This window comes from Thamnophis elegans, chromosome 14, assembly GCF_009769535.1.
Source record: "Thamnophis elegans isolate rThaEle1 chromosome 14, rThaEle1.pri, whole genome shotgun sequence".
NCBI lineage: Eukaryota > Metazoa > Chordata > Lepidosauria > Squamata > Colubridae > Thamnophis > Thamnophis elegans.
Window position 1 is genome coordinate 4,255,016 of NC_045554.1, and position 21,182 is coordinate 4,276,197.

At 47.9% G+C, this 21,182-nt stretch overlaps 1 protein-coding gene across 1 annotated transcript in view; it reads left to right on the forward strand.

The window, feature by feature from the left end:
* Window positions 1–21,182, forward strand: part of FSCN1 (fascin actin-bundling protein 1) — a 33,914-nt gene that overhangs the window by 9,506 nt on the left and 3,226 nt on the right. Inside the window, exons 2-4 of the mRNA XM_032230652.1 lie at window positions 17,480–17,636; window positions 20,112–20,233; window positions 20,783–20,950. Of these exons, the coding sequence (XP_032086543.1) occupies window positions 17,480–17,636; window positions 20,112–20,233; window positions 20,783–20,950 (447 nt within the window). The remainder of the gene's footprint in view (window positions 1–17,479; window positions 17,637–20,111; window positions 20,234–20,782; window positions 20,951–21,182) is intronic.

Sequence of the window (21,182 nt, forward strand, 5' to 3'; positions counted from 1 at the left end):
TTTGTTTTTGGCAGATGTTAAATATTTGTCCTGCTGCAAAAGGGGGAGAGAAGGGTGGGAGAACAAGGGCAGGATTGTGAGGTTAGAGAGCCCAGTGGCTGGGGGGTGGGGGCAGGGCAAGGGGGTGGGGGAAGAGGGAAAAGAGGCTCCTGTTTCAATCCTTTGTCGCTCTGGAAAGCCAGATGTGGGGTGCCATGGAGCGGCTGGTTGCGTTGGGCGGAGAGGCAGCCCTTGGCTGCAAGGGAAGCCATTTCCAGTTGCCTCCCTGGGTGACAGGGAAAGGGTTTCCGCACAGGCCAGGCCTTCCGCACAGCCCTTAAGAACTGGCTATCCCGTCAGGCCTGGGGATAGGATTACTCTCACCCCGCCCGAATGTTGAGTGAATGTTGTGTTTTTATGGTAAATTTTCTTTTAATCACGATTCTTTTCTTTTTAAGTCTTGTCTTGCACTCCCTTCCCTTCATTGTTGTAAGCCGCCCTGAGTCCCCTCAGGGAAAAGGGCGGCATATAAATTCCCAATAAATACAAAATACAAATACAAATTTTCTTGCCCTCCCCCCCCCCCCAGCAATGAGGGGGAAAGGAAGAGGAACCTGGGAATTTTCCCAACTTAAACACACAAAAAAGAGGTTTAGGTTTGCTTTGCTTGGGAGAAGAAGCATTTAAAAAAAGAAGAAGGAAGAAAGGAGGGAAAGAGGGAAAGGAGGAAGGAAAGGAAGAAACGAAAGAGAGGGGAAGAAGGGAAGGAAGGAAGGAAAGAGGGAAAGGAGGAAGGAAAGGAAGAAACAAAAGGGACAGGGAAGAAGGGAAGGAAGAAAGAAAAAGAAAGAAAAAAGAAAGAAAGAAAAAGAAAGGGAGAAGGAAAGGAGTGAGGGAAGGAAGGAAGGAAGGATTCTGGGACCTGTAGTTTCAACACATCTGCAGATGTCCAGCTGGGAAAGAATTTATCATCTTTTTGAATTCGTAACATATTTTGTCTTAAAAAGACCTCCTGGGCTGGCTTTCTCCAGTTGGAGAGAAGAATAAATTGCAGAAATGATTCTGGTTAGAAATGGTTCTTGTTCTTCTCTTTGTAGTTGGATCCTTTCCCCCCCCCCACTCCCACCCCCCAAAAACCCCAGGACCATGATTTTCATCCGGTTCTCCTTAATGGAGAAGATGGTAGTAGGTATTCAACAGTTGTGGTACGACGGTCTCTGGGAGTGCAGATGACAAATTTATTTCTCTGGGCTGTAATCGCCTCCTTTTCTGTACCATGAAAGGAAAAAGCAAAAAAATAAATAAATGTTCAATTCCCAGTTTTAATGAGAGACAAATCGAGAAGACGGTAATGGGGCATTCCTCGCATTGCACAGTTGGAGTTGATTTTGTTGTTTTATTGTCCCCCAAAAGCAACACCAATAATTTTAGTTTAGCCGCCACAATGTGAAAAAGATGTTGAGACTATAAAGAGAGCAGAGAAGAGCAACAAAGAGGATTAGGAGACTGGAGGCTAAAACATATGAAGAACGATTGCAGGAACTGGGTATGTCTAGTTTAATGAAAAGAAGGACTAGGGGAGACATGATAGCAGTTTCCCGATATCTTAGGGGCTGCCCCAAAGAAGAGGGAGTCAAGCTATTCTCCAAAGCACCCGAGGGCAGGACAAGAAGCAATGGGTGGAAACTAATTAAGGAGAGAAGCAACCTAGAACTAATGAGAAATTAATGAATGGAACAACAACTTGTCTCCAGAAGTTGTGAATGCTCCAACACCGGAAGTTTTTCAGAAGAGATTAGGTATCCATTTGTCTGAAGTGGTGTAGGGTTTCCTGCCTAATCAGGGGGTTGGACTAGAAGACCTTCAAGGTCCCTTCCAACTCTGTTATTCTCTACTCTACTCTACTCTACTCTACATTCTATTCTATTCCATTCCTTCTCTTGTATTCTATTCTATTATACTCTATTCTATTCTCTTCTATATTCTATTCTATTCTACTCTATTCTCTTCTATATTCTATTCTACTATATTCTATTCTATTCTATTCTATTCTATATTCTATTCTATTCTACTCTATTCTCTTCTATATTCTATTCTACTCTATTCTATTCTATTCTATTCTCTTCTATATTCTATTCTATTCTATTCTATTCTATTCTATATTCTATTCTATTCTACTCTATTCTCTTCTATATTCTATTCTACTCTATTCTATTCTATTCTATTCTCTTCTATATTCTATTCTATTCTCTTCTATATTCTCTTCTCTTCTATATTCTATTCTATTCTTATTCCATTATTCTATTCTGTTCTATTCTATTCTACCGAATTCATTCTGGGTTAAATCAAACCCAGGATTTGAAATATAGACCACGGGCAGTGCTCGACTTACGACCTCAAGGGAGCCCAGGATTTGTGTTGCTAAGTGAAACACTTGTTCCGTTTTGTGACTTTTTCTTGCCACGGCGGTTAAGCGAATCACCGCCGCAGTTGTTTAAGTTGGTCACAAAGTTGCTAAGCAAATCCGGTTCCCCCTCCCCCCCCCCCCGACTTTGCTTGCGAGAAGGTTGCAAAGGAGATGGCGTGATACCACAACCGTCGTAAGTACAGGCCAGTTGCCGAGACTCTGAATTTGGGATCCCGGGGGGACCCCTGGGGACTGCTGCAACAAGTCACAAAAGGTGAAAAATGACCCCCCTTTTGGGGTGCCGTCGCAACTTTGAACAGTCATTAAGTGAGCTGTCATAAGTGGAGAACTATCTGTGCTGCAAAAAGTAGGGAAATGGATATAAGCCGCTTTTTTTCAGTACTACTGAATGAATAGTCATTAAACAAATTATTGATTTAATTGATTTGATTTGATTTGTTTATTATTTATAGGCCGCCCTTTTCCCTGAGGGGACTCAGGGCGGCTTACAATTTATAGGGAGGGGAATACAAGACAAGACATGAGACATTACATAAGTAAAAATAGAACACAACATTCATTCATCATTCGGGTGGGGACGGATTACGATCTTTATCCCCAGGCCTGACGGGATAGCCAGATCTTGAGGGCTGTGCGGAAGGTCTGAAGGGTGGTGAGGGTGCGAATCTCCACGGGGAGATCGTTCCAAAGGGTCGGAGCTACTACTGAAAAGGCTCTCCTCCGCGTAGTTGCCAGTCGACACTGACTGGCGGATGGAACTCGGAGGAGGCCTAATCTGTGTGATCTGATAGGTCGTAATTGGCAGGAGGCGGTCTCTCAAGTACCCAGATCCACTACCATGGAGGGCTTTATGGGTGGTAAGTAGCACCTTGAAGCGCACCCGGAGATCAACAGGTAGCCAGCGCAGCTCGCGGAGGATATTGCGAATGGAGAACCACCTCTATCTATGCCACCCCTGGGCACGTTTAAAATACAGAATTTGGGACAGGATGAGGGGGGGGGGGTTCTTTCCATCCATCCCCTTCTCTTCCCCCCCCTCCCTCCTTGCCCTCCCCTCCCTTTCCCTCCCCTCCTTTTGTTCTGTGTGGTTGTCCATAATGGGGACAACATGAATTTTTTTTTCTATGTTTGACCGTACCCCCCCTGCTCTCAGCTGCGTTAAATTACTCCGGGGGTTTCTGCAGTGAACAATGCAAAACTCATTTTCAGGATTTTGGGGTCCGGGGGGGGGGAGGCAGGGGGATGGTTCTCTTGTGTCTTCAGTGGAGTTTTTAATTCGGGCCAGGATTGGGGAGGGGTAACCATGTGGAAGAATGGGCCTCAAAGACCCCCTCTCACTCACTCCCCCCCCCTAAGGCACGTACATGATGCGCGTTTGAGGTCTGCGCTCCAGCAGCAAATGAACAAAAATGGTGCAGAGGTTGCCAATGGCTGGTCAAGAGGTCTTTGCGTTGCTCCTTGCCTCTCCTAATTAGTAATTGAGGGTGGAGGGAGGGTTGGCAGATGGCCAAGGTCTGTGGCACATCAGCCCCTCGTTATGAGCAAGCCCCCCCCCCTTTAATTGGACTCAAATGGGAGAGAAGGAGAGAAGCCCTTTCAAACATGTTCTTGGACAGGCCCTACCGGGAGGAGAATATCTGTGGCTCTCCTAAGAAATCTTGGTCCAATTTGCCAGGCCTGGCTCAGGAGTTGAGACTAATGTTCAGCAGTTGATGGTCATTCAGGGATGGGAGAAGGAGGCACCAGGGGGTTGGGGCTAAGGGGACAAGGGAAGGTCCCCTGGAATAGAGAGGCTTCCCTCCTTGAAGGCCATGGCGTTATGCAGAGGGGAGAGAATATCTGGAGCTCAGGGCGGAACTGAGGGGTCCTTGGTGTTCTCTGAACCTGGTGGTTTTCTTGCAGATGTTTCATCGCCCACCTAGGGAACGTCATCAGTGCTAGGAGAAGAGGAGGAGGAGGAGGAGGATTCTGGGGTCCTTGGTGCTCTCTGAACTTGGTGGTTTTCTTGCAGATGTTTCATGGACCAACTAGGTAACATCAGTGCTAGGAGGAAGAGGGGTTTGAGGAGGAAGAGGAGGAGGAACTGTTGGGGGCTTGGTGCTCTCTGAACTTGGTGGTTTTCTTGCAGACATTTCATGATCCAACTAGCTAATATCAATCCCTTCCCTTCCCCTTCCTTTCCCTCCCCTCCTTTCCTTCCCTTTCCTTCCCTTCCCCTTCCCCTCCTTTCCTTCCCTTCCCTTCCTTTTCTTCCCCTCCTTTCCTTCCCTTCCTCTTCCTTTCCTTCCTTCCCTTTCCTTCCCTTCTTCTGCTCTATGGTGGTTGATGGTTTTCTCGCAGAAGTTTCATGACCCAACTAGGAAGCATCATTAGTAACCTTCCTCCCTCCCTCCCTCCCTCCCTTCCTTCCTTCCATCCATCCCTCTTTCCCTCCCCCTCCCACCCATCTCCTTGGTGCCGTCTGAGCTTGGTGGTTTTCTCGCAAGACATTTCATGGCCCAACTAGGAAACATCGTCAGCGCGATCAAGTTTCAATAACGAAACATCTGCAAGGAAACCACCAAGCTTGGAGACCCCCCGGCCACCCCCTCCACCCCAAAGTGGAGAATGGCGTTTGCCTCCAGGGGAAGGGTCAGTTTTCCATCCAACTCCAGGAAATGGCTGCTGTCTTGTCAATGCCCAGTTGCTGCCTTGGGAATAAACATCCCAGTTTGCAAAGCTAGGTTGCGTCAAGGAGAGAGAAGGGAGATGCGTTGGAGGAGGAAAAGGCATTCTGGTCCCTTGTTGTTTTCAATCTTGGGGGGGGGGGCGGGTTTGCACACCTGCCTTTTGCTGAACACCCACGTTTTTTGACATGAGGTGTGTTAGCTCTAACTCGCTCGTTCACCGGCAGTCCACCCACTCTTGAGATTCTGGAGGATGGTAGGCGACAGGAAAATAAAAAACCCTAACGTGAAACAAGGTTTTCAGTTCAGCAGTTCGAATCCCTAGCGCCGTGTAACGGAGTGAGCTCCCGTGACTTGTCCCAGCTTCTGCCAACCTAGCAGTTCGAAAGCACGTAAAAATGCAGATAGAAAAATAGGAACCACCTTTGGTGGGAAGGGAACAGCGTTCCGAGCGCCTTCGGCAGTGTTGAGTCATGCCGGCCACATGACCACGGAGACGTCTTCGGACAGCGCTGGCTCTTCGGCTTTGAAACGGAGATGACTACCGCCTTCTAGAGTCGGGAACGACTAGCACATGTGTGCGAGGGGAACCTTTACCTCTTTATAAATCATGTGGCTCTTTCCCATCGGTCCTCTCTTCCGTTCGTTATTGCAATCCAATGACTTTTTAAAAAACTGTTTTTACCGTTTTCCGATTGACGTGATGCAGAGTTGCATCGATCCAGGGTTTAAGATCCTCAGGATGTCCTCCCAGATTGATCTCGATTTGATTGTGCGGAAATAAATTCTACCGGCAAAGCAGCCTGGCTGAGAATGGAACCCCTATTCTTGCAGACCAAGGTAGGGCTGTCACTGGATGGTGGGGAATGGAAGGATTTATACTCCTGTTGTGGCCCACCAGTGACCAGCGGCGCTGGAAGCAGATTCGGACAGTGAGGAGGTTGGGGAGGAACCTGGGCCAGTCCTGGAGTCTGGGGAAGGCTCTGAGGAGGGCTCTGTGTCGGAGGCAGAGAGGGGGCCAGGGCCGTCTGACAGTTATCAGCTGCCTTCGGAGTCAGACATCAGTGAGGCAGAAGAACAACTGGAGCCTGTTCCCAGTGTGTGCATGCGCAGAGTGGCCAGACGAAGGGAAGAGCTAAAGAACAGGGGTCGACTTGGGAGTAAGGCCACAGGTGGACGATGAATGGCCCCTCCCAGAGGAGATAAAAGAGGAGCGAAAGGGGAGTGGAGTTTGCAGGAGATCATTAGTTCGCTTCATTGGTTCGTGACTCTCCGAGGCTCCTTGCCAAGTTCGGCAGATATCGACCTGGCAGCTCTCCAAGCCAGAGAAGGTCTGTGACTGTAAATCCTCCCTTGAAAGACTTTGCTGGATGTGAAGGAGCAGAATTCACAGTCAGTGAATAAAAGAGTTTTTTTGTGGGGACCAGGAGTTTTCTTCAGGCTCTCGGGAAGCCTCGGTCAGAACATGAAGCACAATAGGCTGCCATGTTTTGGGTCAAGAAATCCCTCATTTAGATATACCCCTGGTATGCCCAAATATGGGAGGAAGTCTACTGCTTCCATTCTCTGTCTATCGGCTTGTCACAAGAGACCATCCAGACAGAATGGACAGAAATGGACAGAAATTATATATATATATATATGTGTGTGTGTGTGTGTGTGTGTGTATGTGTATGTGTATATATATATATATATATATATATATATATATATATATATGTGTGTGTGTGTGTGTGTGTGTGTGTGTGTGTGTGTGTGTGTATATATAAAAATGAGGGATTTCTGTCCATTTCTGTCCATTCTGTCTGGATGGTCTCTTGTGACGAGCCGATAGACAGAGAATGGAAGCAGTAGACTTCCTCCCATATTTGGGCATACCAGGGGTTGTGACACTAAATACATACCTATTTCCCTGGCTCAGCTGATAAAGGAGGAGAACCTTGTGGCTTAGTGGTTAACACATCTGCCTAAGATGTAATACAGCACAGGTTCAAATCCCAGTAAGGGTATGGCTAGCTGATGAAAGCTAAATAGCTTGAAATAGATCTATACTAGTCTCCCTTTATTTATTTATCATCACAAATACAACATATATATATATATATATATATATATATATATATATATATATATATATATATATATATATATATATATATATATATATATATAATATTGTTTTTAATTTTTATGTTTAAAAATAAAAAATAGATTGGAAAAAAAAAGAGATCCCTCCTTACAAATCTCTTCCCATCCCTGGTGGTCGGAGAGCATCTGTTTTGGCCAACCTGGCCAGAGACCAATGCGGAAACTCCTGCTTTGCCCTTTAATTGATGCGTCGGGAAGGAAGGGCAGCACTGCAGACCCACCCCACCCTTTCTAACGGCAAAAAAAAAATAATGATGATGAGCAGACCAGGTTGGAAGCCCCCACCTTTGGCATCTGAGCTGTTCCCACAGCCCTTTCGGTCCCAGAGAGCAACAGGTGGCCACTTGGCCCAGGACCGGTCCAGTTAATATATATTTTTTTTTGCTCGGCCGTGAACCTGGGAAAAAGCACTGTGAATGGACTTATTATCCCGCAAGAGTTATGCAGCTGGCCGGAGTTGGCATCGGTTAGCTGGGCTGGCTCTGCAGAGGCTCCTGAAAGGGTGAACCCTAGTTGGCACGGTGAGCCTAGAAAAGATTGCAAAGAGGGCAGAACCAGAATTTGCTGCCTCCTAGTCTCTGTCCGAGATTTCAGCTTTGCAATCGTTATTTTTTTTTCTGGCCAGAAGCGGGGTGTGAAATAGCATCTCCGCAGGTCTTGGAAAGGCTGAGCTAGGCTATTAAATGAGAAACAGGGGAGGGGAGGAAGAAGAAGGGGAAAACAGAAAAGAAACGTGCTAAATATACCAGTATATATACAAGAGTGAGATATAAAGGGGGGGAAAAAACCATAGGATAGATTAGAGAAGGTAAAGGAATAGGAAAATAATACTAAACTATATTTGTGGAAATACCACCCCAAGGAAACATAAACTGAGATTTGAAAAAGATACCGATAACAACAGGAAAAGAAAAGAGAGAGAGAGGGAGAGAATGACAGGAAGAGGAGGGAAGGAAGGAAGAGGAAAGGAGAGGTAAGGTGGAAGGGAGAGCAAGAGAAGGAGAGGGTAGGAAGAGGAGAGGAGAAGGGGAGAGGAAAGGAAAGAAGAAAAGGGAAAGGAGAGGAAGGAGGGAAGGGAGAGAAAGAAAAAGAGGGGAGGAAGGGGAAGAGGAGAGGAGGAGGGGATAGGCAAGGGAAGAAGGAAGGGGAAGGAGAGGAGGAAGGAAGAGGAAAGGAAAGAAGGAAGTAAGGGATGGAAAGAGAAGGAGAGAGGGTCGAAGGGAGAAGAAGAGGAGTAGGGGAGAGGCAAGGAAAGAAGAAAAGGGAAAGGAGAGGACGAAGGAAGAGGAAAGGAGAGGAAGGAGGGAAGGGAGAGAAAGAGAAGGAGAGGGTAGGAAGGGGAAGAGTAGGAGTAGGAGGAGGGGAGAGGCAAGGAAAGAAGGAAAGGGAGAGGAAGAAGGAAGAGGAAAGGAGAAGGAGGAGGGAAGGGAGAGAAAGAGAAGGAGAGGATAGGAAGGGGAAGAGGAGAGGAGAGGCAAGGGAAGAAGAAAAGGGGAAGGAGAGGAGGAAGGAGGGAAGGGAGGGAGGCAGAAAAGAAAGGGAAAATAAGGTAGTGTTGCAACAGGCCGAAGGGATGGTAAATAAAGCAATCCAAATTGTGTATTATAATCTATTAAATGGAATAACAAATGTATAAGAACGACAAATGTAAAGAAGAAAGGCGGAGCTTCGTGGAGGCCTGCTCCTTTCCACCTGCCAGATGCGACTCACACACCCTTTGCTTTCCCCAGGGGTTGTTGCAGAGTTGTGTTGATTTGCTGCTTTGATGGGAAGGCAGTTCTCTTGGGGCAGTTTTTGCAAATTGGGGTAATGAGGAAGAGGGGGGGGGTTGCATCTGCAGGCATAAGCCAGGATGTGCTGAATAAGCAGTCCTTGATTTTTTTGGCCGGGGGTGGGGGTGGGGGTTGGGGTCTACTTAATCAGGAGAAGTGGAATGATGAGAAATTAAAAAAATGAAACGCCCTATTCTTAAAACGTCTTGCTTTAAAAGGGGGCCTTTGAATTATTTCCTGATGCCTTAATGCAGGGGGGTCCAAACTTGGGAACTTTTAAGACTTGTGGACTTCAACTCCCAGAATTCCCCAGCCGACTCTGGGAATTGAAGTCCACAAGTCTTCAAAGTTCCCAAGTTTGAACACCCCTGCATTATAGCAATAGCAGTTAGACTTATCTACCGCTTCATAGGGCTTTCAGCCCTCTCTAAGCGGTTTACAGAGTCAGCATATCGCCCCCACAATCTGGGTCCTCATTTTTACCCACCTCGGAAGGATGGAAGGCTGAGTCAACCTTGAGCCGGTGAGATTTGAACAGCCGAACTGCAGAACTGCAGTCAGCTGAAGTAGCCTGCAGTGCTACATTTAACCACTGCGCCACCTCAGCTCTTTAATGGGTGAATGCAAGGACTTTTTAACAAGGGGAGGTGCTTAACAACTCCTGCCTTATTTTACAGAGGGAGGGTCGATTCAGGATCCTATTTGGGGTCGCGGGGGGGAGGATATCATGCAAAGAAGAAGAAGGGCTTGGAACATGCAACCTCATTTGGGGAAGGATCTCCGAAAGCGGGGTGCGCACAGCTAGAAAACGGCGCGCGGCCCTTCGCAAGGCGAGGCAAGCATCCAATTTTAACCCCAAATTCAGTGCATGAAATAGCAAGACCCCTCCCACCCCCCAAGGATGAGTTCCCCTCCGTTGAAGATTTTCCCAGTCACAAGAAAAGGATTGCAATTCGGCGACACCGAAAGCCGCCACCAGAATTTGGGGAACCAATCCTGTGGACAAGAAACTTAAGACCTTAAAATGATCCTCGCGGTGGCTTTTCCAACACATGGGGGGGCTATTTCACTGCCTCCCCCCCCCTGAATGTTTCTGTTGTCTTTTCCCACCCTCCCAAAGGGATGTTCCTTGAAGCCACCTTGATCTGAAGTGAAATTCCGCCTCCGGCATGAATATTATCAATATTGCTGTTCTCTTGTGAAGGCCTTTGTTCGGCTTTCTGTGACCCCAAGAAATGCCCCGTGGGTTGAGCGGAGAGAGGAGGGGCAGAGCTGCGGTTACTGCTCCCTCTGGGGCAGTGTGCCCAGAGCTGCCAGTCGGGGCTGCTCAGCTGAGTTTGCCACAGCCTCATCTCCAAGCAGAGCCAAAGAAATCTCATTGTGCCCTTCTGTAAGGGTTCACAGCCCCTTCAGTTCAACGCGTGCCCTGGTGCAGTCAACACATCTGGGGCTGCGGCCAGAAGTTGCTGCTTTCCCCTAAGATTTATCCCGGATCTTTATTCTGTCTTCGTTCTCAGCAATTAATTCGGGATGGAGTTCTCCTCTGAAGTTCTCATTTCCCTGTTGCATGTTGTGTCCCAAGTTTTCTCTGGCTTGAAAGCTGGGCAAAATTACGAGCTGCCATCAGCTCCCCGGCTCCTGTTCTCGCCTTCCTCAACGTCCGTCGAGCTGAAATGTTAGCTGGAAGAATGGTGTGGCTCAGGGACGTGCAGGCAGGGGAGGCAGAGGCTCACTACTGTCATCGTGAAAAGAAAAGGAAATGTAAAAGGAAAAAGGCAAGAGCTGAGGTCAGGCTGAGCTAGTTGCTGCCAGAGTCACTATGGATGACTCTGCTTAGTGTTTAACTGTTTAAAAAAGCCTCTAAAAGTGCCCTCTACAGGAGGCGGTAGGAGGAGGGAGAGAGGGAGGAAGGAGGGGAAGGGAGAAGAAAAAGAAAGAAGGAAACTTATTTAGCAAAGGAGAAAAACAAATGCTGTCGCTTTAAATTGGAACTGAGCATGCCTGGCTGTGGAATTCTGGGAGTTGAAGTCCACAAGTCTAAAAAAAATTGCTGCCTCACCAGCCATAAACCTCACCGCACGTCACTGGCGTGGCTGGATGAAAAAGTCCTGGGCTTGGCCACCTCTGGATTTCATAAAAGGGGGACAATGGAAGAACCCTAACGGAATAACCGAGTTGGAAGGGAGCTTGGAGCTCTTTTAACCCCCAAACCCCTGCTCAAGCGGGATGGTATACCATTTTAGGCAATTGGTGGTCTCAAAAAAACTCCAGTGTTGGACCATTCACAACTCCTGGAGGCAAGTCGTTCCACTGACGAATTGTTCTCCCTGTCAGAAAGTTTCTCCTTAGCTCTAAGTTGCTTCTCTCCTTGATTAGTTTCCACCCATTGCTTCTTGTCCTGCCCTCAGGTGCTTTGGAGAATAGCTTGACTCCCTCTTCTTTGGGGCAGCCCCTGAGATATCGGAAGACTGCTATCATGTCTCCCTTAGTCCTTCTTTTCATTAAACTAGACATTCCCAAAATTCCTGCAACTGTTCTTCATAAGTTTTAGCCTCCAGTCCCCTAATCCTCTTTGTTGCTCTTCTCTGCACTCACTCTTGGATTTAAAGCAATCCTGTTTGGCAAATCCAGCTTCCTTGTGTTTCCAGCTGCATCCCCCCCCTCCAATTCTTCCTTCCTGCAAAAATCTAGGATGAGTCAAGCTTTCCCCTGTGGCCTCCCCACCCCTCTCTCCACCCACTCCTCTGCTCATCTCCCTCCTTAATTGCCACACTGGGAAATCATCTGACTTCGAAGGCCTTTGTCTGGCCTTCAGGAGGCTGGTAATTAAATGCCTGCCTGCCTGCCGTGGGATCTGCCTATGGTGGTTTTGGGGTCCAAGCTGAATGGAGCTAGCTCTCTCCCCCACCATCTTCATACCCCAGCCAGATAAAAATGCCCACTCCTGCCTTTGCAGAGAAATTGGGAACTGTTGCAGCACTCGGGAATTGCTGTAGAGCAGAGGTCTCCAATCTTGGCAACTTTGGAGACTTGCAGAGCCGAGGTGGCCCAGTGGTTAGGGTGCAGTACTGCAGCCACTTCAGCTGACTGCTAGCTGCAGTTCGGCGGTTCAAATCTCACCGGCTCAAGGTTGACTCAGCCTTCCATCCTTCCAAGGTGGGTGAAATGAGGACCCAGACTGTGGGGGTGATATGCTGACTCTGTAAACCGCTTAGAGATGGCTGAAAGCCCTATGAAGCGGTATATAAGTCTAACTGCTATTGCTATTGCTACTTCGACTCCCAGTAGCTCCCCAGCCAGCAAAAGGATTTTAAGTCCCTAAAATTTAAAAAAAAACAAGGACTTAAAATCTTATAAACTCCTTAAAACCAAGCTTTGGAAGGGTTTTTTAAGGTTTTAAAACTCCAAAACCTTGTTGTTGTCAGTTGTAAAGTCGTGTCCGACACATCGTGACCCCATGGACAATGTTACTCCAGGCCTTCCTGTCTTCTCCCATCTTCTGGAGTCCATTTAAGCTCACGCCGACTGCTTCAGTGACTCCATCCAGCCACCTCCTTCTCTGCCATCCCCTTCTTCTTCTGCCCTCCATCCTTCCCAGCATGAGGCTCTTCTCCAGGGAGTCCTTCCTTCCTTCTCATTAGGTGGCCAAAGTCTTTTGAGTTTCCTCTTCAGGATCTGGCCTTCTAAAGAGCAGTCAGGGTTGATCTCCTCTAGGACTGACCGGTTGAATGGCCTTGCAGTCCTTCTTCTTTTGCCCTCCATCCTTCCCAGCATGAGGCTCTTCTCCAGGGAGTCCTTCTTCCTTCTCATTAGGTGGCCAAAGTCTTTTGAGTTTCCTCTTCAGGATCTGGCCTTCTCAAGAGCAGCCAGGCTGGATCTCCTCTAGGACTGACCGGTTGGATGGCCTTGCAGTCCAAGGGACTCAATGCAGGAGTCTTCTCCAGCACCAGAGTTCAAAGGCCTCCATTCTTTGGCGCTCAGCCTTTCTTATGGTCCAACCTTCACAGCCATCCATTGCAACTGGGAAAACCACAGCCTTGACTATACGCATTTTGGTTGGCAGGGAGATGTCTCTGCTTTTTAGGATGCTGTCTAGATTTGCCATCCGCTTTCCTCCCCAAGCCTTACTACCTCTTTAAAAACCAAGTTTGGAATTGAAGGCGGAATTTCACACTTGTGTGGTTGTCGCACAAAGCCACAAGCATACCGAAAACGCAGGCCAGGTTATGGGGCTCCAGACAGGTAAATTTCAATCCAGGGACTGAATTGTAGAAGGGTGGGGTTTTTTTTTCCATTTTTGTGGGGGTGTCCGGAGGACTGAGATGCCCGGGCAACACACTGGCAGTTGGAGGGAGTGCGTAGTTGACAAACACACTCAGCCTTTAGCTAAATCCAGCTGCCGCTGAATAAATAGAGTGGGTTTAAGTCCCTGTCATCCTCCCTCCATGATGCTGTGTGCATTCTTTCTCCGTGTGTGCAGTTTCCATAGAAATAGATGTAGCTCGTTCTTTGGCCATAATTCAGAATTTTCTGCTCTAATAGCAGAAGCTCTGCTTTGTCGGGGGGTGCCAGAGGGAAGACTATGGATGTGTGTCCACTCCTGGGCTATACAATAGCAGTAGCACTTAGACTTTATATACCGCTTCATCACACAGCTTTTACAACCCTCTCTAAGCGGTTTACAGAGTCAGCCTCTTGCCCCCAACAATCTGGGTCCCCATTTTACCCACCTCGGAAGGATGGGAGGCTGAGTCAATCTGGAAACAGATCGAACTCCTGGCAGTGGGCAGAGTTAGCCTGCAGTGCTGCATTCTAAGCACTGGTAGGGGAAAAGAAAGAAGGAAGGCAGACAGGTAGGCAGGCAATAGCGCTAAGACTTATGTGCCGCTTTATAGTGCTCTCCAGCCCTCTCTAAGCGGTTTACAGAGTCAGCCTTTTGCCCCCAACAATCTGGGTACTCATTTTACCCACCTCGGAAGGATGGAACGCTGAGTCATTCTGGAGCCAGTCAGGATCGAACTACTAGCAATGGGCAGAGTCAGCCTGCAATACTGTATTCTAAGCACTGTGCCACTATGGCCCTCCCTCCCTTCCTCATTCCTTCCTCCCTCCCCACTTAGCACTTAGGTATACATACCACCTCACAGTGCTTTACAGCCCTCTCTAAGCGGTTTACGGAGTCAGCCTTCTGCCCCCAACAATCTGGGCTCTCATTTTACCCACCTCGGAAGGACGGAAGGCTGAGCCAACCTTGAGCCTGGTGAGATTCGAACTGCCAAATTGCAAGCAGCCGGCAGGCAGCAGAAGTAGCCTGCAGTAATGCACTCTGACCACTGCACTACTATGGCGCTATAATATGACTTGCAATCATTGGTTTAATGACCGTTCGAACATACGACAGCACAGGGGAAAAAAGGGATGGGGCAACTGGTCCTCATGTTTATGGCCATCCCAGGGTCGTTAAGAGAATCAGGCTGTGATTAAGGAAATCTGGTTTTCCTCCTTTGATTTTGCTGGCTGGATGTTGCCTGGGAAGGCTGAACGGGGAGTTCTACCACCGTCATAAATAAAACTTGGTTTTTTGTTATTAGTTGAGAAGTTGCATCCATCCCATCGCGACCCCCCCATTCCCCCAGGCCTTCCTGTGCTACACCATGCAGAAGGGAGCTCTCTGGCCCGTTTCTCCATTATTTTTTGCTTGAGTAGCAGAATGGATGGGTCAATTCCCCCTCCAGCCATCCGCCCAGTTTCCTTCCTTGCTCTAATTTTGCACGTGAGACATTTTCTGGAGTCGATGATGGTTTTTGACTGCCTAAGCTAGGTTTATTTTTGTAAGAAAGAAAAGGCTGGTTTCCTGTCTGCGCTTAAGAGCAACTGGGCAGGAAGGCAGAGTCTCAGAGGCCAGGAAACTCTTAAAACTCTAAAAGGTCCTCAGGAGAGGAACCTCTGAAACAGCCAGTGAAGAATTAGCTAGCTAGCGGATTCCGATACAAATTAACAAGAGTCGGAAGGGATCTTGTAGGTCATCTAGTCGAACCTTCCCACCCAAGCAGGAAACCTTACACCTGTCAGCGTTCCAAGTATCATGCAGAATTAAATCAGAGTCCAAGGCAAAACGATCCTTTTTGTTCCAATTTAATGAGACAGACATCTTAGGCACATCTGTGTTAATCCCAATTCTGGAAATGACGTCAGAATCCCACCCAGTTAAAAGTTCATGATCTTGTCCCCACACCCACAAATCCATCACATGGTCCAATCTTCTTCTTCCAGGCTGGCGTCTCCACCCAGCTCCTTCCGGTCAGGTGTGAAAGTGCGGAGACAAAGGATGACCTTGGCTTCCAGTAAAGAATGAAAATAATACATCCCACAATCCTACTCCTGTCTATTCCCCCCTCCCATCGACTATACTAAAGAGACAGCATAATGAAATAAGAGAAAGCGTGGCAGGCCAAACTTCTAAAAGGAATATAAATGCAGGCCTGACCACACCATTTCTGACAAGTGGCAGACCAGTCTCTTCTTGAAAGCCTCCAGGGATGAAGCTCCCACAACTTACGCTCCATCGGTTGATTGTTCTCATTATCAGAAAATTTCGCCTTATTTCCGGGTTGAATCTCTCCTTGTTCAGCTTCCATCCAGTTCCTGCAACCGTTCTTCATATGCTTTAGCCTCCAGTCCCCTAATCATCCTGGTTGCTCTTCTCTGCACTCTTTCCAGAGTCTCCACATCTTTTTTTTACATCGTGGCGACCAAAACTGGACGCCGTATTCCAAGCGTGGCCTTACCAAGGCATTATAAAGTGGTATTAACACTTCAGTCCTTAGTTGCCTTCCTGGGGAATGTCAGGATGCCCTGTCTTGCTACTTTTTCAGTTCTTCTTCGTGGGGTTAGCTTAGAAGTCGGGGCATTCCACCTCTAAGAGTCGCGGTGGCGCAGTGGTTAAATGCAGCACTGCAGGCTACTTCAGCTGACTGCAGTTCTGCAGTTCGGCTGTTCTAATCTCACCGGCTCAAGGTTGACTCAGCCTTCCATCCTTCCGAGGTGGGTAAAATGAGGACCCGGATTGTTGTTGGGGGGCAATATGCTGACTCTGTAAACCGCTTAGAGAGGGCTGAAAGCCCTATGAAGCGGTAGATAAGTCTAACTGCTATTGCTATTGCTATTTCTTTCTCTTTTCTCCATGGGGTTCCTGCCATCTTGTCATCCTCTCTTTAGCTGGCTGTCTCTAACCCGGAGGGTTGTGTGTGTGTGTGTGTGTGTGTGTGTGTGTGTGTGTGCTCATTGGAGCCGAGACAGAAATGCTGAGGATGCAAATCTGAACCCTGAGGAATTTCAAGTGTGGGATTTGCCAAGCATGTGAGCAGTTGGTGTTGGGCCATGTGAATTTTGAGAAGCATTTTTCTCTTGGATTCCACCCTGGGGATGAGCAGGGTCTTTTGACAAAGGTGTCCAACTGTGGCAGCTTTTAAGACCTGGGGACTTCTATTCCCCAATCAGACATGGGTTTTTCAGTCCCATCATCCTTATTCCTCTTCTACAGGATCAAGTCTGCATTAGCTTGAAGCAGCATTCCTCAGCTTTGTAAGATGCGTGGACTGTGACTTCCAGAATTCGGGGGTGGTTAGATGTGTTAGCTTTGAGAAGAGGCTAAACCAGGGGTGTCCCAACTGTGGCAACTTTAAGATTTATGGACTTCAACTCCCAGAATTCCCCAGCCATCCATGGTAACTTTTAAGACTTGTGGACTTCAACTCCCAGAATTCCCCAGCCATCCATGGTAACTTTTAAGACTTGTGGACTTCAACTCCCAGAATTCCCCAGCCATCCATGGTAACTTTTAAGACTTGTGGACTTCAACTCCCAGAATTCCCCAGCCATCCATGGTAGCTTTTAAGACTTGTGGCCTTCAACTCCCAGAATTCCCCAGCCATCCATGATAACTTTTAAGACTTGTGGACTTCAACTCCCAGAGTTCCCCAGCCATCCATGGTAACTTTTAAGACTTGTGGCCTTCAACTCCCAGAATTCCCCAGCCATCCATGATAACTTTTAAGACTTGTGGACTTCAACTCCCAGAGTTCCCCAGCCATCCATGGTAACTTTTAAGACTTGTGGCCTTCAACTCCCAGAATTCCCCAGCCTTGCTAAGTGAGGACTACCTGTATAGATAGTGAGACTTTGGATCAGTGGTGGGATTCAAAATGTTTTACTACCGGTTCTGTGGGTGTGGCTTTGTGGGTGTGGCAGGGGAAGGATACTGCAAAATCCCCATTCCCTCCCCATCCCACTAACGTGCTTTCCAGCTCCGTTCTCCTGTTCAGGGCAACAAACGATCATCGGTTGTGAGACATCAGGGGCGGGGCCAGCCTATCTGCCGCTTCTCCGAACTACTCAAAATTTCCGCTACCGGTTCTCCAGAACCTAGGTGGGGGCTACGAGGGCTGGCCTTGATTCCCTTTGCCATGTGTTGTCTCTTCTTCTAGGGATCGATCTCTCAGCCAACCAAGATGAAGAGGGTGACCAGGAAACCTTCCAGATGGAAATCAGTAAAGAAACCAAGAAATGCACTTTCAGGACTTGTACTGGGAAATACTGGACTCTGACCTCCAACGGTGGAGTGCAATCCACTGCCTCGACTAAGTGAGTTACTCCAAGGTTGCTAAGAAATGGGTGGGAATGGGTTATGAGTTTGAGTCCTTGCTTTGACCTAAGCCCTTAAACTGTTGTTGTGGCCCGCCAGCAGAGCTGGCAGCAGAGTCGGACAGTGAGGAGGTTGGGAAGGAAGGTGGGACAGTCCTGGAGTTTGGGGAAGACTCGGACGAGGGCTCTGCATTGGAGGCAGGGACTGGATCGAGGCCTTCTGACAGTGATCAGGTGCCTATGGAGCTAGACAGCAGTGAGGCAGAGGAACAGCTGGAGCCTGTTCCCAGTGTGTGCATGCGCAGAGCTGCCAGAAGAAAAGAACAGCTCAGAAATCAGGGTAGACTTGGGAGTAAAGCCACAGGTGGAAGGTGAATGGCCCCTCCCATAGGAAGTAAAAGAGGAGCGAAAGGGGAGGGGGCTTTTGCAGGGAAGAATCCGTTCATTCAGTCATTAGATTCATTTCAGGAGTGTGAAGATCTGTCCGTGAATCCCAGAGACTCTGTGCCCAAGTCTTTCCTTGCACAGCACCTCATTTGGGGAAATATTTACATGGCAGCTTTCCAAGATAGATAAGGTCTGTGTTCGTAAATACTCCTTTGAAAGACTGCCAGGCCCTTGTTGGATGTGAATGAGAGGAATTCACATTTGTTTAATAAAAGGGGTTTTTTTCAGGATCAGGAAGCCTAGGTTAGAACAAATTGCTTGCTTGAACATGCTGTAAGGAATCCCACCATTCTAGTTTATTCCACTAAGTAGTTGAAATAACCAATAGTTTAGCGTGAAGATCCCAGCAACTGGTCCTGTGGGGAATGGGGTTTTAATTTCCAAAATACGAAGTGCTTGATCGGGGTGTGTCACTACATGAACAGAAACGCCACCTGCTCCCAAGAGAGAATCATTCGGTGAACTTAAACAGGACTTGTGCAAAAAACAAAACAATAAAATAGCATCCGAGGCCAAAATAACTTGCGTTGACTGTTCTGGAGGGTTTCTGAATTGGATGTCCAACGGCGTCAAACGCCAAACATATCCAGAATCCAGTGGTGGGTTTCAAAAATTGTTCGAACCTACTCTGTGGGTGTGGCCTCCTTTGTGGGAGTGGCTTGCCACCCATGTGACTGGATGGGAGTGGCTTGCTGCCTATGTGACCGGATATGAAGATGCCGACGACACTTGTCAGAACCACCTTGAATCACCTCTCACACAGCACTGGCATGCATAAAAATAGGATGTCAACTTGTTTTTTAAAAGGCATCTTTGGTTTGCGTTAAAACAACTTCAACACACGCAATGTTCTGATTGCACCACAAACGCAGGAGTCATCCTTACCTTTCACAGAGGCCCTGAGTTTTATAAATAGGAGCATGATAGTGTGGAATAATCATATCCAAGGACCAGTGGTGGGTTTCAAAAAAAATTGGAACCTCTTCTGTAGGTGTGGCCTGCTTTCCGGGTCCACTGGTGGAACCTCTTCTAACCGGTTCGGTAGATTTGACCAACTGGTTCTACCGAATAGGTGGAAACTGCTAGGAACCCACCTCTGCCAGAATCCCTAAACAATCTTGTTTTCAAATTTCGAAATGTTTTGGGTACGTCTTCGGTGCCAGGCCACAAAAATTTATTTGCTCAATGCTTAAGAAAATAAATAAAATCTGGGGAAAAAAATAACCCCGCGGGCTGGAAAAGAATATCGGTATATTGCTATATTCATTGGCCATTAAGTAGAGCCAAGGTGGCACAGTGGCTAGAGTGCAGTACTGCAGGCTACTTCAGCTGACTGCAGTGTTGCAGGCTAACTCTGCCCCCTCCCCTGCCAAGAGTTCGATCCTGACCAGCTCAGGGTTGACTCAGCCTTCCGTCCTTCCGAGGTGGGTAAAATGAGGACTCATATTGTTGGGGGCAAGAGGCTGACTCTGTAAACCGCTTAGAGAGGGCTGTAAAAGCACTATGAAGCGGTATCTAAGTCAAAAGTACTACAAAGTGGAATATAAGCCTTACTGTTAATTAGCTGTGGTTGTGCAGTGGTTGAAGAGTGCAGCATTACAGGGTAATTCTTCCCACTGTCAGGAGTTTGATCCTGACCAGCTCCAGGTTGATTCAGCCTTCTGTCCTTCCGAGGTAGGTAAAATTTGGACCCAGATTGTTGGGGGAAAGAGGCTGACTCTGTAAACTGCTTAGAGAGGGCTGTAAAAGCACTTTGAAGCGGTATATAAGTCAAAGTGCTATTGCTACTGCTGTTAAGCTTGTAAAGATGCTCATGCTCTACAGAGGCCGCAGCAGAAAAAAAATATACCTCATTTTTTCAGAAGTATGTGGAGAAATTAGGAGAAAGTTACCACCATCGACTTGAGGGGTGTTGAAACCATTCATTGTGGTCCTGGCAAGGGTTGGGGACTGGGGAACATTGGTCTTTTGTTCTTCCCTGATGCTACGACAAAAAAGGCCCTTCTCAATCTTCCTTTGCTCCCGCAGGAATGCCAACTGCTACTTCGACATTGAGTGGTGTGACCGGCGTATCACTCTGAAAGCCGCCAACGGCAAATACGTCACTGCCAAGAAGAACGGGCAGCTTGCCGCTACGGTTGAAACGGCCAGTAAGTTCTTTCTTTGCCTCTGTCGGATCAGGCGTTTTATCAGACAGGACGCGGTGGCTCAATGGATAAAATACTGAGCTTGTCAATCAGGAAGGTCGGCAGTTTGGCGGTTCGAATCCCTAACGCCACATAACGGAGTGAGCTCCCGTGACTTGTCCCAGCTTCTGCTAACCTAGCAGTTCAAAAGCATGTTAAAAAATGCGAGTAGAAAAATAGGAACCACCTTTGGTGGGAAGGCAACAGCGTTCCGTGGGCCTTCGGCGTTGAGTCATGCTGGCCACATGACCACGGAGACGTCTTCAGACAGCGCTGGCTCTTTGGCTTTGAAACGGAGATGAGCACCACCCGCTAGAGTTGGGAACGACTAGCACATATCTCCGAGGGGAACCTTTACCTTATCAGGAGAAGCCAGGGGTATATCGTGGTGGGAGCATCCGCTGGTTAAACGTGGCCGTCCTGAGGGGGCAATTGGAGTTAACCTGGATATGGTGGGAAGCAAGTTAGTTTCCTGGTAAACATTGCCCTGTTCCCTCCGTTCTCCAATGGTAGGTGAGACCGAGCAGTTCCTCATGAAGCTGATTAACCGGCCCATCATTGTTTTCCGTGGGGAACATGGCTTCATCGGCTGCCGGAAGATGACGGGAACCTTAGATTGCAACCGATCTTCTTACGATATCTTTCAGCTGGAGTTTAACGATGGCGCCTACAACATCAAAGGTGAGGAATCTACCTGGCCGTGAGGCTGGATCTCCTTAGGGAAGGGTCCCCAAACTTGGCAACTTGGATTTCAAGAGATGGGTGAAATGAGGACCCAGACTGTGGGGGCGATATGCTGACTCTGTAAACCGCTTAGAGAGGGCTGAAAGCCCTATGAAGCGGTATATAAGTCTAACTGCTATTGCTATTGCTATCCTGTGGCCCCTGCTGGAGGTACCGCCTTGAATCAGCT